The sequence below is a fragment of the Muntiacus reevesi genome, chromosome 9, assembly GCF_963930625.1.
Source record: "Muntiacus reevesi chromosome 9, mMunRee1.1, whole genome shotgun sequence".
Taxonomy (NCBI): Eukaryota; Metazoa; Chordata; class Mammalia; order Artiodactyla; family Cervidae; genus Muntiacus; species Muntiacus reevesi.
In genome coordinates this window covers 69,443,315-69,459,427 of record NC_089257.1, presented here as the reverse complement: position 1 = coordinate 69,459,427, position 16,113 = coordinate 69,443,315, and the positions used below count along the sequence as shown (strand labels likewise).

The 16,113-nt window shown below is 44.1% G+C and overlaps 1 protein-coding gene across 2 annotated transcripts in view; it reads right to left on the bottom strand.

Annotated features, from left to right (window-relative positions):
• Positions 1-16,113, bottom strand: part of ALG9 (ALG9 alpha-1,2-mannosyltransferase) — a 114,200-nt gene that overhangs the window by 14,694 nt on the left and 83,393 nt on the right. For both annotated transcript variants that reach the window (XM_065945015.1, XM_065945016.1), the window contains exon 14: positions 15,554-15,684. In XM_065945015.1, the coding sequence (XP_065801087.1) occupies positions 15,554-15,684 (131 nt within the window). The remainder of the gene's footprint in view (positions 1-15,553; positions 15,685-16,113) is intronic.

The following is a 16,113-nucleotide window of genomic DNA, read 5'->3' as shown; positions in this document are numbered from 1 at the left end:
TCACATATCCAGGGTTTATAAAACAAAATATGGTATGAACTAGATGAGAAATACCTGTAGGACACAAACTGTACAACACAAGTGGCCTAAATGTCAGTAAAACAGTAGCTGGGGGAGCCGACAGCGACTGGAGGAAGAGGAAGAGGAGAGACAGGACACAAGGCCATGGAGCATGTGGGAGACTCTGACAATGAGGAGCAAAGCGCTCACATCCATTATGATATGACGCTTCATGTCATCTTCTGGTTCCTACTTCCCTTATGGCCTCGCTTGTTACCCCCTCCAGCCTCTCACTGTGTACCCCAGAAACACAGAACTACTTGCACCCTGCTATTTCTTACCTAGCAAAGAGAATATTCATGCAAAAGGTCAAGAAACCAATCCAGGTTTCAGTTTACACAAAATTTGCTAAATTGTCACTACGCATGTGACCAGAATGACCCTCTTTTCAGAGGGCATGTCCACAGACCCTGAACATTCAATGAACACATTCACGGTTTTGACTCTTTGGCAGCAACCTCTAAATCCACACTGTGTAACGACTTGGAAGCTTGCTGAGGCACAAACAGGAATCACGTCACTGTGAGACACGTGTACGGGGTGGATCATTTCACTGACGTGTGGCCTTGGCCAACCAGTATAACCTCTGGACAGTATAACCTGTTGACCAGTCACCTTTCACCAATATTCAGAATGAAGAGATTGAGAAAGAATTGGTATTAAGCAAGCGGTTATTTTCTGACCTTCAGTCCCGCTACGTTTGCTGGAGAAAAGCTCGTGAGCGACCTTTTCCCGTCTGATAGCTCCTGAGATGTTAAGGTACCACATGCTCCATCCACCTTCCCGTGGAGAAGACACCGAATGGGGTTCAGGAAGGGGGCTGTGCCTACTCTCTGGACCCTCATCTGAGCTACTTCTCTGCGACAAACAGTAAGTGCGCTGGGGGCCACAGCAGGCTGATGGTCCTGGCAAGTTTTACAAAGGGGGTATGATGAGTATACTCTGAAATAACTCAACAATCTTTTTTTTTTCCCAGCTTGAAAAAAAAAAAAAAGCCATCTATTATTTCTCTCAAAGCTGTGGTTGACTGATGGGCTTTCTGCTTCACCGGGCTTTGGCTGGCATGCTCATGGCCAGCTGTGGGCTGTGGGCCTCAGGACTCCTCTGGGCTCCTCTCTGCACACAGTCTGTGGATTTTCTTAAGGGGTGGCGCCTGGGTCCTAAGAAGGAGCACTCCAACAGACAAGAAATAGAAGCTACTCAGTGATCTTCATTTTACCAAATAAGGGCATGAGATGGAGAAGGAAACTGGCAACCCACTCCAGTATTCTTGCCTGGAGAATCCCATGGACAGAGGAGCCTGGCAGACCATAGTCCATGGGGTTGCAAGATTCGGATGTGACTGAGCGCCTAAGCAGACAAGCACAAACAAGAGCCTGAGAAGCTTCTGAAGAAATTCTTATTTCACCTTTTTCCTTTCTGCAACATCAAATAAATTGATAAATATTTTCTAAGACCCTAATATGTGCTAGGAGTTGTGAGAGTCAACAAGAGATGTTCTAACTCTCAAGAAACTGAGAATACACATCTCTGATGATGCCAGTTGCTTGGTCTAAGCTAGCAGAAAGCAGTGGCGGTTCTAAGACACTGTATATAAGCATGCTTCAAGCCTGAGAGGCTCTTATATCATGGGCTTGAAGCTCAATCTGTTTCCAGAGAACTAACTTCACAACAAGGCAAAGTAGACCCTCTGAGCTTCGGGGAAAAAAAAAAAAAAAAAAAAAGAAGGGTTTATTCTCCTGCAAAGGTCAGCAGACAGTGATTAAGCAATTGAAGAATACAATGGGCAAAACAGTGTGTTCTGAAGCCAAATCTAGCCTGAGGCAGTAGTGCTGCCAGGTGAAGGGTCGAAGGAAACCATCCGGGGAGAAGGAAAGGGGACAGCCCCAGACTGGAAAAGAAAGAGAAAGTGTAGGAGAACAATGAGGAGTTAAGGAATTACAAAAGTATCAAAACTCTGACGGCTTTTCCCTTACAGTTTCTCAGTATTCTTGGCCAAGACAAAAGAGCGGAAGGCACCACTGTGACTGACGTGCGGCGAACAGACAAGAGGACTTCAGTCACGGGTTTGGAGGGAGATCCAATTCCACTGAGAGGATCCGAACGCCATGTGAAGCATGTCCAACCATTGCCCCGGAGCCAAACTCTGCCAGGGGGTGCAGTTTCCCTTTCCACCTGGGGAGCAAGAAGCTGCAGATGGGAACAGCCTGCTGGACTATTTTGGGCGCCATATGTCTCTTCTGCAAGACATCGCCTTCAAAAAAGTTTTTTTTTTCCCCAGAATTGTCTAATTTGGATGAAAAACAGCATCAAAAGAGCAGTGATGTTTTAAAAACATGTCCATAAATTCTTTGACACTCTTCCCATCAACAGGGGAAGTCTAATTCCTCTCCCCTTGACCATGGGCTATTACACTGGCTTGCTTTCAATGAAAAGAATGAGGTGGGAGTGATACTGTGTGAATTTCAAAGCTAGGTCATAAAAGCTACACCGCTCTTGAGATTCTAGTTCCTGGAAGCCAGCCACCATGAGGAAGCACAGGCTACATGGAGAAGCCATGTTAGGTGTTTTGGCCAAGAATCCCAGCTGAGAGCTAACCAGTAGCCAGCATCCACTGTTAGATGTATGGGAAAGCCCTTGAAGGTCTTCCCAGGTGGTGCTAGTGGTAAAGAACCTGCCTGCCAATGAAGGAGACTTAAGAGACGCAAATTTGATCCCTGGGTTGGGAAGATCCCCTAGAGGAGGGCATGACAACCCACTCCAGTATTCTTGCCTGGAGAATCCCATGAACAGAGAAGCTTGGCAGGCTGCAGTCCTTAGGGTCACACAGAGTTGAACACGACTTGAAGCAACTTAACAAGCACGCACACATGCAAAGCCTTTGACATGCCCCAGAGCCAACCACCGTCTGATGGCCAATGCATAAGAACCCCGAGAAGCTGAAGAACGGCCCACTGGGCCCAGTGAGGCCCCAGAACCATGAGGTAAAAAATAACAAATTACTGCTGCCCTTGTGGTGTTGCAGTCCCTTGAACTGCAAGGAGATCCAACCAGCCCATCCTGAAGGAGATAAGTCCTGGGTGTTCACTGGAAGGACTGATGCTGAAGCTGAAACTCCAATACTTTGGCCACCTCATGCGAAGAGCTGACTCACTGGAAAAGATCCTGATGCTGGGAGGGATTGGGGGCAGGAGAAGGGGACGACAGAGGATGAGATGGCTGGATAGCATCACCGACTCGATGGGCAAGAGTTTGAGTAAACTCCGGGAGTTTGTGATGGACAGGGAGGCCTGGCGTGCTGCGATTCATGGGGTCGCAAAGAGTCGGACATGACTGAGCGACTGAACTGAACTTAATACCATTAAGTTTGGGATGCAGCAATAACTGGGACAAGAGTTTACAATTAGTTTTTACTTCACAATGATTTTCCAATGGTCTTCTTATCTTTCAGAAACAAACAGCTCTGCTTATGTTGGGGTTAGGGTTGGGACATGATGGCTGCTAACGACGAGACAATGACACAGAACCAAACTGGATTCGGGTACCATGGCCTCACAGCTGCTGGATTCACTTCCTGGATGCTAAAAGGAAAGTAACAGTCTCAGCTGAAAACCTCCATGAGGATCCTATGCTGGACACCGAAAGAACACAAGCGTCAGGTGCTATCACTGCAACCCCCACCTGGCTCTACAGAAATCTGCTGACCAGTAAAGGCCCCTCTCCTACCACGCCAGCTGAAGACGCTACGTTCTGACTCTTTGCTTGCATCTACCTGTAATTATACATTGGGCAGGGCTTTGAAATCCTGCCCTACTAAGTGTCCCCAAATTATCTCACATCCCTCGTCAGGCAAGCCTAAAATTCAGTTGGGTGAGGCCAATAGGTTCCAAAATGGAGAAGAATAAAATATCACAATCCAAAAATCAAAGGTAAAGGCAAAGACAGAAAAACAGAAGGGAACTACAATGAAGGAGGAAGAAGTGGGTGGAAAGGGGCAGCAAAGCAGTGGCTGGGCCTCCCGACTTGTTTCTAAAGCTACACACAGGCTCTGCTGCTCAGGAGGCCAACTCCAACACCCCGGAGAGGCATTTCCCACCAGACTCCCTCAGCCAAACACTCTCACCACCCTTAGAAAGAAACCCACCATCCAGCTGAATTATTGCAACAGTCTCCCTTCACTCCTCTCTGGGGAATCTCAGAGTAACCATTACATCCACCCACTTGTCCAGCTATTTTATACAAGTAGCTATTAAATCATGCTTCAAAGAAAGAAAGAAAACAAAAAAATTCGCTCATTTTAGAAAGTGTGTAATATGAGATGTCCATAGAGTGACAAATATGTCTGGTTTAAAAAGTGATATGTCAACGAGTTTCGCCCCTGTATCTTGGAAGTTTGATAAACGCTAAAAATATTAGCCAGACACAGACACAGCAAACTCAGGGAGAGGAAGTTGCAGCTCTGGTACCAGTTACGTGCGGGAGGAGACTAGAAAGTGGTTATTAAGTCCTTGTGCCCGATGGAGGGGACACATGTAGACCTATGACTAATTCATACTGCTATATGGCAAAAACCATCACAATACTGTAAAGTAATTATGCTACAAGTAAAATTAAAAAATTAAATAAAAATCTTATGTCTAGATCTTCTCTCCAACTAATGTGGTCTGGCCTCTCCAGTCCTCTGATAAAGCAAAGAAGCCTAACAGGAAAAGCATGGGTGGGCATCTGGGCGGCCATTCTCCCAGACAGGTTTATGACGTTCAGCCCTCTTTGTGAGTCCTTCTCCAACAGTCCAACAGGAAACTCTGCTTATCTTCCAACAATTTCAACAGCAAATATGCCTCTTTACATATTCATAGGTATTTAGAATTCCTAAATTTGTGCCAGTCACAGTACTGTCCTAATAATTTTAGGTTGCTTCCCCTGGGGTTGAGTCTCCCCTGGCACACACTCAAGAGTATGATTTTTCTACGTGCTGGTACCGTCTTCAAACTAGCCTCACCGCTTCCCTTTCAGACAGCTAAGGCCCAACCCAGGCTATGGCACCAAGGAACGTCTGAAAATTAAATCAAATAAGTAACCTACAGGCAAATCCGATGGTAAACACGGACTGACCATAACCACGTGCTCCGCTCTCCAATCCTGCTTTCTGGGATAAGTTCTTGTATTCCAGTCACATTACAATAGGATGACCACCTATCTCAACTCGCCTAGGGCAGGCCCCCTTTTACTTTCAAAAGTGTTCTCATTTGGATAATATATTACAGATCACTCTAACTAAAAGCAAATTTAAATCAAAGAGGTAAATGAAGCTTTCCTCTATGGACCCTGCAGTCCCCTCATTTAACAGGCTTCTTTTACTTTTTCCACTTGTGCTCATGATTTATTCTCCTTGAATTACAGATAAGATTCTGCCCTCTTTACCACGAATACAAATCCTTTTCCTTGTACTCTTAAGCTAAGCACCGCCTCCTCCAGGAGGACTTCCAAGTACACTATAACCTCCACAGAGCTCTCCTTTCTCTGAAGTTTTAGCACACCACCCAGCACCTTCTGTGGTCTTAATGTCTTCTCTGGCGGCTCAGATGGTAGAGAATCTGCCTGCAGTGCATGAGACCCAGGTTTGATCTTTGGGTCAAGATCTCCTGGAGAAGGGAATGGCTACCCACTCCAGGATTCTTGCCTGGAGAATCCCATAGACAGAGGAGCCTGGTAGGCTACAGTCCATGGGGTCACAGAGTCAGACATAACTGAGTGACTAACACTTTCACATGGTCTTAATACTATTTTCAAGGTGTTTATGTGTAACTACAAAAAGTGAAAGTGAAGTCCCTCAGTCGTGTCTGACTCTTTGCAACCCCATGGACTATAGCCCCCCAGGCTCCTCCGTCCATGGGATTTTCCAGGCAAGAATAATGGAGTGGGTTGCCATTTCCTTCTCCAGGGGAATCTTCCTGATCCAGGGATCGAACTCCAGGCTCCCATATTGCAGGTAGACTCTTATTTTTTTTCACCATCTGAGCCACCAGGGAATCCCTACAAAATATTACAAAAGGAACTACAAAAGTTGTAAATTATTCAAAGGTAAAAATCTATGTCTAATTGCTTCTTTCATAACCCCTAAATAATCTAGTGCTGTGACAAGAGCATTATAGCTTTTCAATAAATATTTTCTGATTTCCAAACCTGCTTAACCAGCTGGCTTCATGACATAAAAGCAGACTCCAGGGGTGTCTTCCTGCCGACTCCTTCTCTCTGAGCACCCTGTACTTTTCTCTTAAAGTACCTAACAGGGCTGTAATTCTAGACTGATCTAGATGGTTATTTATTTAATGCCAGCCTCCCCATTATACTGTAGGGCTCAAGAGGACAGGGAATTTGTGTTCACCATCATATACACTTAAGATCTATCACAGTTCCTGGCAGTGTTCAAAAATATCTGCTGATTAAATGGATGTCAGATGGCTAGAAAGACAGAGAGGTGGATAAAGGAAGGGAAAAAATGATCTCAAAGTGAACTCTAAAGAAGGCAGATTTATATTTCAGGGGCTTGGGCTTCCCTGGTGGCTCAATGGTAAAGAATTTGCTTGCCAGTGCAGGAGACACGGGTTTGATCCCCGGCCTGGGAAGATCCCACATGCCACAGAGCAGCTAAGTTCCCTGTGCCACCACCATGGAGCCTGGGCTCTAGAGCCCGGGAGCTGCAACTCCTGAGCCCACGTGCCGCAACTACCGGAGCCTGTGCTCCGCAAGAGAAGCCACTGCATTGAGAAGCCTGCACACTGCAACTAGAGAGTGGCCCCCACTCGCCGCAACTAGAGAAAGGCCCTCACAGCAACAAAGTCCCAGCACAGCCAAAAATAAACAAAATTTTTTTTAATTAAAAACAATTAAAAATTAAAAAAAAATAAGTTCAGGGGCTTAAACATTTGAGAAACTAACCTGCTTACATTTCTAAAAAGACCATGTGGTGGTATGTCACAGGCTTATGAAAACCCTTCCTCAGGAAGAGCTAGATAACAGCTAGGCCTGTAGCCCATCTGATCTAGGGTCTAAGACATGAGTGACTATTACACGTGGATAGTGACATTCTCCTCCTTGTTACATAAATTGCTCAAGTACAAAAACCATTGCTTCATGAAGACAGAGGAAATGTAATAACCCCATTAGGGAGGCTCAAAGACATCCCTGGGTCGAGTTCTCAAGGGCATTTCATGCACCACCTCAGAGGGGTATCTCTGAGGCACACTCCCTCCCACAGTACAGCCCAACTTAACTGGCCCAAAGTCAGCAACATGAGATGTCACAGTGCGGACAGTTACACACTGCTGTGCAAAGGGCACGGGAAGATCCTGCTGTTTTTGCAGTTGGGTCAGTACTTACTAGGAATGGTTGAGGAAGAGAAATGTAAAGAAAATCAGCATAACTTTAGAGCTTCAGGCAGCCTGCTAATTAACAGGAAGGCCTGACATTTATATAATGCTGTAGAATTTAAAAATACTTTCGTATTTCAGCTCTCATTTAATCCTTCCAACATTCCCATAAAGTATATAAAAATATTATCTCTGTTTTACTGATACGGAAATGTGGGAACAGAGAGGAACAGCAGCAAGTAACCAGGACTGAAAGCACGTCTTCTGACCTCATGTTCTTTTCACTGTACTTCGCATACTTTCAAGTAAACTTCCATTATACTTTGCATATCTTCAAGTCATCTGTAACCAACAGATTTCTTTTTTTTCTCAGCACATGGTCATGAAAAGAATGCCAGTTTAGGGAAATGCGTACAACTCATGGGAAATTAAAAACCTCTGAAGGCATTCTCCAGGGGTCTTCTCCTTTCCTCCACCTCCACTGGAGGTGTTAAATGAAGTGGCACCAGGGACCCACAGGAGAGACAGGAAGGACATACCGCGGGATAAGCTTAGAGGCCCGTCTCTCTGGCAAGCGCTGCTCAATGTGTGAAAGCTTCTGGTCAGGGAGCAGCCCACTTAGAGAAAGCAAGCCGTAACAGTGACCAGCACTGCATTTCTAATGGAGCAAAGGAAAACATTAAAGCTTGATAAAGGCCACTGGAGAAAATTGTGGGCTTCTGGGATCCAAACTTTGACCTGATCCTTTTCTGCAAAAATGTGTCTCCTGAGTCCATTCATCCTTCACAGCTGTGTTCACTTCCTCGTCACCTGTTATCTAGTCAAGCAGAACAGCCTCCCAGCCTGTTTGCATGCCTCGCACCTTGTCCACCTCCCACAGTGGAGCCAGTGTAATCTTCAGATGTCAAGACCTCTTGGAATCTTCCTTGGTTTCTCCCATTCTAGCCTTTAGGAGCTAACCCCACCCTCTCCTGCCCCACGAGAGGCATTCACCCTCTCTGAGCTACAGTGGATCTCCCCGGGTAAACTATAAACTCCCAAGGTAGTGGTCTTGTCTGCACACAGTCTATAAAGTCTTATATGCAGAAGACGGCCAATGAATGTCTATCAAACAAATGTCTATCAAATTATGCCTTATTTCTGCCCTTAAAATCTAGCTTCTTAGGGAAGCAGATGTTCAGTGGGGAGAAGCAGTAGTTATCTCTGGGAAAGGCTCTCATATTTCTTGGACTCCCAATGTGGCCCTGCTCCCACTAACTGAGGAGACTGTTGAACAGAGGGCCCTGGAGGAGTGATGCTCGGCCACATCATTGAGTGACTGTGTGGTCACCTCTGTCACTCTGCTCACCACAAGGTAGGTGAGAAGGTGGCCAACACCTTCTGCTCTTCCCTCAAAAGATTTCCAGTTCTCCGGTGAGTGGTGTACAAGCATCAGGTTTCTTTGCCTTGAACAGACTCTCAGTTCATGTCTACCAGCTGCTGGGCCCACGTGCTACCAAAAGGGGAAAAGGGAAGATGAGGAACTTTTCCCACTCCAATCCTTTAAGACCAAAAGGAAAAAAATAAGTTGCTTCAAAAATACTCCCTTGACCCATTTGCTATAAACAGAATTGATTCTGTGACCAAGGTACTGCTGGTCAGTATTTGTCACCCACTGTTTCCCTTTGCTAACAGGAAGGCTGTTAGGAATCTACTGACCCTCCTGGGCTGGAGATCTTTTCAGGCCCAGACCTCATGTCGTCATAGTTTTCTCAACTCAAAAATGAAGCCACAATGGTGACCTGCTCTCCAAATACTGTATCAAATAACAAGTCAGGCCCCAAAAGAATACGTATGATGCAGAGAAATTCATACCTTCACTGCTGCTTGAAAGAGAATTTCAAGTTCCCTCCTACTACTGTTCTGATTCTGACAATTTTTTTGAGTATCAGGTCACGACCCTACCACCTGTCATGGTCTCCCACTCCTTCAATGCCTACCCCCACTCCCTCCTTACTCACTTAAGGACACAATGATTTATCTTTTCTATTGTTTTCTTCATCTCTATTTTGTTTATTTTTGCTCTGATCTTTAGGATTTCTTTCCTTCTAGTAACTTTGGGCTTTGTTCTTTCTCTACTTGCTTTAGATGTAAGGTTAGGTTGTTTGAGATTCTTGTCTCCCATGGCAAGATTGTATCACTATAAACTTCCCTCTGAGAACTGTTTTTGCTGCGTCCCAGAGGTTTTAGGTCATTATGTTTTTGTGGTCATTTGTCTCTAGGTATTTTCTGATTTCCTCTTTGATTTCTCCAGTGATTCATCAGTTGTTTACTAGCATATTGTTTAGCCTTCATGTGCTTATGTTTTTAACAGTTTTTTTCTTGTAATTGATTTCTAATTTCACAGCATTGTGGTTGGAAAAGATGACTGACATGATTTCAATTTTCCTGAATTTACTGAGGCTCGTTTTGTGGCCCAGAATGTGATCAACCCTGGAGAATATTCTGTGTGCACTTGAGAAGAATGTGTATTCAGCTGCTTTGGATGGAATGCTCTATAAATATCAAGTAAGTCCATCTGGTCCATTAATGAAAGTGGAGTGTTAAAAGTCCCCTACTATTATTGTGTTACTGTTGATCTCTCCTTTTATGGTTGCTATTAGGTTGGTACAAACGTAATCATGGTTTTAGATCGTGAATTTTAAATAACTAGGCTCAAACACACACTTATTAATCAAAATAGGACCCATTACAATCAACACATTTCTGCCAATGAGAAATAAGTTTGCTTATTCCTGTAGCATAAAAATCTGTTCTTCAGGATTTAACGAACTCTTAGAAAACAGTTGCTGCATCCTGTTAGTTGTAGAAGCATTTTCCCTGCAAAAAGTTGTCAAGATGCTCGAACAAGTGATAGCCAGTTGGTGAGAGGTCAGGTGAATATGGAGGATGAAGTTAAACTTTGAAGCCCAATTCATTCAATTTTTGAAGCGTTGGTTGTGTGACCTGTGGTCAGGCATTGTCAGGGAGAAGAACTGGCCCTTTCTATTGACAAATGGCGGCAAGAGATGTTGCAGTTTTTGGTGTATCTCATTGATCTGCTGAGCATACTTCTCAGATGTAATAGCTTCGCTGGGATTCAGAAAGCTATAGTGGATCAGACAGAAAGCAGAGCCCCAAACAGTGACCATGATCTTTTTTGGTGCACGTTTGTCTTAGGGACATGCTCTGGGGCTTCTTCTCAGTCCAGAAACTAAGCTGGTCGTCACCAGCTGTCATATACAATCCACTTTTGTCACACGTCACAATTCGATTGAGAAATGGTTTGCAGTTGTTGCACAGAATAAAAGAAGATGACACTTCACAAGAATAATTTTTTTGGATTTCCGGTCAGTTCACAAGGCACTCACTTATCAAGCTTTTTCACCCTTTTCAATTTGTTTCAAATGCTGAACAACCATAGAATGGTTGACACTGAGTTCTTCGGCAACTTAGAAGAGCGTTAGCTTCAATAAACTCTCATTATCAACTTCTGATTGGTAAAGGCCAGCCACTAAGCTCCTCATCTTCGAGGCTCTCATCTCCTTTGCAAAAGTTCTTGAACCACCAGAGCACTGTATGTTCATTAGCAGTTCCTGGGCTAAATGTGTTGCTGATGTTGCAAGTTGTCTCTGCTTCTTTAGGACCCATTTTGAACACAAGAAAATCACCTGAATTGGCTTTTTGTCTAACGGTATACCCACAGTCTAAAATAAATATAAAATAAACAACAAGTTATAAGTCACTAGCAAAAAAAAAAAAAAGAAAAAAGAAATGTGCATTAAAATGATGTATAACATAACCATATTTATTTATAATGTATTCCAATATTAAATGGCAGATTTCAACAATGCAAAAATCGCAGTTACTTTTGTACCAACCTAAACAGTATTAGTTTTTGCCTTTAAATTGAGGTGTTCCTATGTTATGCATATATAGTTAAAACTGTTATAGCTGCTGCTTCTTGGATTGATTCTTTGATCCTATGTAGGGTCCTTCTTTGTCTTTTGTACTAGATCTTTATTTTAAAGTCTCTTTTGTCTGATATGATATTGCTACTCCAGCTTTCTTTTGATTTCCATGAATTGAACACATTTTTCCATCCCCTCACTTTCAGTTCTGTATGTGTCCCTTGATCTGAAGTGGGTCTCCTGTAGACAGCACATATGTGGTCTTGTTTTTGTCATCCATTCAACCAGTCTATGTCTTTTGGTTGGAGCCTTTAATCTGTTTCAGTTCAGTTCAGTCGCTCAGTCGTGTCTGACTCTTTGCGACTCTATGAACCGCAGCATGCCAGGCCTCCCTGTCCATCACCAACTCCCGGAGTTTACCCAAACTCATGTCCATTGACTCAATGATGCCATCTAACCATCTCATTCTCTGTTGTCCCCTTCTCCTCACGCCTTCAATCTTTCCCAACATCAGGGTCTTTTCCAATGAGTCAGCTCTTCACATCAGATGGCCAAAATATTGGAGTTTCATCATCTCCAGTAGCATATTGGGCACCTACCGACCTGGGGAGTTCACCTTTCAGTGTCCAATCCTTTTGCGTCTTCATACTGTTGATGGGGTTCTCAAGGCAAGAATACTGAGGTGGTTTGCCATTCCCTTCTCCAGTGGACCACATTCTGTCAGACCTCTCCACTATGACCCCTCCATCTTGGGTGGCCCCACACGGCATGGCTTAGTTTCAGTGAGTTAGACAAGCTGTGGTCCGTGTGATCAGATTGGCTAGTTGTCTGTGATTGTGGTTTCAGTCTGTCTGCCCTCTGATGCCCTCTCTCAGCGCCTACCGTCTTACTTGGGCTTCTCTTACTTTGGACGTGGGGTATCTCTTCACGGCTGGTCTAGCAAAGCGCAGCCACTGCTCCTTACCTTGGACGTGGAATAGCTCTTCTCGGCCACTGCCCCTGACCTTGGACATGGGGTAGCTCCTCTTAGCTGCTGCCCCTGACCTTGGGCATGGGGCAGCTCTTAAGGTAATTATCAATATGTATGTTCTTCCTGCCACTTTGTTAGCTGTTTTGGATTTGGTTTTGTAGGTCTTTTTTCTTCCTTTCTTTTGCTCCCCTCCCTTTGATTTGATGACTGACTTTCAGTGCCGTGTTTTGATTCCTTTGTGTGTGTGTGTGTGTGTGTGTGTGTGTATCTACTATAGCTTTCCAGTTTGCAGTTACCAGAAGGCTTTGATAGAGCAGTCTATATATAAACATCACTGTTTTAACTTGCTGGTCTTTGAATACCAAATGCATTTCCAGAATCCTGCATTTGTCTTCTCCTGTGTCACAGTTTGATATCATGTTTGTGTGCAGGTGATTTCTTACCTTCACTGTATGTTTGCCTTGACTGGAGAGCTTTTCCATCTGTAATTTTGTTGTTTCTAGTTGCGGCCTTTTTTTATTCCTAGAGAAGTTCCTTTAGAATTTGTTGTTGTTTTGGTGGTGCTGAATTCTCTGAGTTTTTGCTTTTCTGTAAAGTCTTTGATTTCACCATCAACTCTGACAGCCTTTCTGGGTAGAGTGTTCTCAGTTGCAGGTTCTTCCTTTTCATCACTTTAAATATACCCTGTCACTTCCTACTGGTCTGCAGAGTTTCTGCTGAGAAATCAGCTGATAACCTTATGGGAGTTCCCCTGTGCATTATCTGTTACTCTTCCTTTGTTGCTTTTAATACTTTTTCTTTGTCTATGCTGTTTATTAATTTGATCTCTATGTGTCTCACTGTGTTCTTCCTTGGGTTTATCCTGCCTAGGCCTCTCTGCACTTTCTAGACTTGGATGATAGTTTCCTTTCCCATGTTAGGAAAGTTTTCAGTTATTATATTATCTCTTCAAATATTTTCTCAGATATGTTCTCTTTCTCTTCTTCTTCTGTGATCTCTATAATGCAAATGTTGGTGTATTTAATGTCATCCCAGAGGTTTCTTCAATTGTCATTTCTTTTCATTCTTTTTTCTTTACTCTATTCCACAGCAGTGATTTCCACCATTCTGTCTTCTAGGTCACTGATCTGTTCTGCTGCCTCAATTACTCTGCTACTGATTCCTTCTAGTGTATTGTTTATTTAAATTAGTATACTGTTCATCTCTGCTTGTTTTTTAGTTCTTCTAGGTCTTAGTTAAACATTTTTTGTATCTTCTCAATCCTTGGCTCCATTCTTTTCCCAAGATCTTCGATCATCTTTACTATCATTACTCTTAAATTCTTTTTCAGGTAGATTGCCTATCTCTACTTTACTTAGTTGTTTGGGATTTTATCTTGTTCCTTCATCTGGGACATACTCCTCTACTATCTCACTTTGTCTGACTGTCTGTGATTGTGGTTTCCGTTCCACAGGCTGCAGGGTTGTAGTTCTAGTTTCTGCTATCTGTCCTCTGGTGGATGAGACTGTCTTAAGAGGCTTGAGCAGGTTTCCTAGTTGGGGGGACTGGTACCCACCGACTGGGGGGTGGAGCTGGGGCTTGTCCCTCTGGTGGGCAGGGCCATACCTGAGGGTGTGTTTATTCATTCAGGAGGGCTTTAAGCAGACTGTCTGCTGATGGACGGGGCCGTGTTCCCGCCCTGTTGGTCGTTTGGCCTGAGGAGTCCCAGCGCTGGAGCCGACAGGCTGTCGGGTGGGGCCAGGTCTTAGTCAGGGAATGGCAGCCCCCTAGAGGGCTCATGCCAATAAGCACTTGTCAGACCCATGCCACCAGTGTCCCTGTCCCTCCAGCGAGCCACAGCTGTCCCCCGCCTCCACAGGAGACCCTCCAACACCAGCAGGGAAGTCTGGCCCAGTCTCTTGTAGGTCCCTGCTCTTTCCCCTGGGTCCTGATGCCCATAACACCCTGTGTATGCTGCTCGAGAGGGGAATTCCCAGTCCTATGGACTTCCTGTGCTCAAACACCACTGGTCTTCAGATTCTCTGGGGGCTCCGCCTCCTGCTGCTAAACCTCTAGGCTGAGCAGTCCAGTGTGGCGCTCAGAAGGTTCACGTCTGTGGGAGAGCTTCTATGGTATAATTATTTTCCAGCTTGTAGGTCGCCAACCTGGTGTCTATGGGATTTTAGTTTATCGTGACTATGCCCCTCCTGCCATCTCGTTGTGGCTTCTTCTGTTGTCTTTGGTTGGAGGGTATCTTTTTTGGTAGGTTTCAGTGGGTTTTTTGGTCAGTGACTGTTGAGCAGTTATGACTTTGGTGTTTTTGTAAGAGGGGGTGAGCATACGTCCCCCTACTCCACCATCTTGCCGCGTTTCTCACTGCCATTTCTGCTTCAATCCCTCTAATCTCTCAAATCCTATGCCCCCACCACTCCACCAAAATTGTTTTTATCAACAGTCAAATCCAAGGGACAGTTGTTATTCTTCACCTTACTTATCAGTAGGTTCTGATCATTCTCTCTTCCTGAAAATATTTTCTTCCCCGTTTCTGAGTCCCAAATCTACCTCTCAAGACCTGGTCCTTCACCCTTTGGTTTTTACTTGACCTCTTGGATCCTGGGCTCTGCCTACAAGATCTGCTTGGACCTCCTTCAGCTTTAATCTCCTTGAACTTCAACTGTCTGTCTACTTGGACCTGGGCCCACAGACAACCTATACCTTCTAATTCTCTCCCATTCATTACTGCTTAACCTGGACATCCTGACTCCCCTCTTATCATGAATTCTGAGGCCTTTCTCAAGAGCTAGTTAAGGTCTGGTCTATTTGCTTTCCCTACTTAAGATGTAGTAAGGCCTGGCCTCATCTCTGACTGAGCTTTGAGCCCAAAAATAATTGATATGAATTTCTAGCTCCACAAAGAACATAGTCAATCTTCCAAACAGTATTAGAAAACTCTGGTTAAGAAAGCTGAAGCTGATTGTCAAAAATACTCAATGTCAAACATTTTCTTTGTATTTTCTTCAGTGGATGTATCTGTTTATAGATTCTTTTATTTGGATGATACCAGAATACACTTTGCATTCTGATGCCTAGAAAAGGAGAGCACTCTTTCAGATTTCTCAGGGAACTGGACAACAGACAAAATAAAATGGGTACTAGAATTAGCCCAGGACTGGAAGTTATTCAATCCTTATTATTTCATCCTTATTAATCCTAGTACATTTCTTAGGATTAAAGCCACATACCTAGAAGCATCAAGGAATGGTCTATAGGCCAAGTTGATCCATTCTTCTCTATTGGATGAATATTTTGGCTCCCGGGGTGTTTCTCTCATGGTGTCCAAATCCACTAAATAATGGCATTTACTGATGTCAATCTGCAATGGAGAAAGATGAACTTTTCATCAGGAATTGCAAAGGTCCTTTCAGAGTAAGAAATATGACTTGTAATCCTAAGAATTCACGCAGGATTTTAGAAGCACAAACATCGAAGTCCTCAGATGTTATCAGTGCTCTCTTCACGCAGATAAGAGTGCTGGATGTTAGGGTATTATTTAGGCTCCTGGGGGAGGGATGAGACATGAACTCACCCAGCCAAATATACATGTAAGCTTCGGGAGTTTTGACTCTAGTTTGGGCATGAAATCTCTCTAGCCTCACAAACACTTCTGAAGCTAGCAAGAGTCCACAACCTACTCAAAAAAACTTTCTTCTGTGGTTCACTATTGCTCCCTTCCAAACTATCATCTTTTGTTTCAGAGATTGAGAGGCCTGATCAAACAAAAATGTTAATGTGTGAGAAGCCC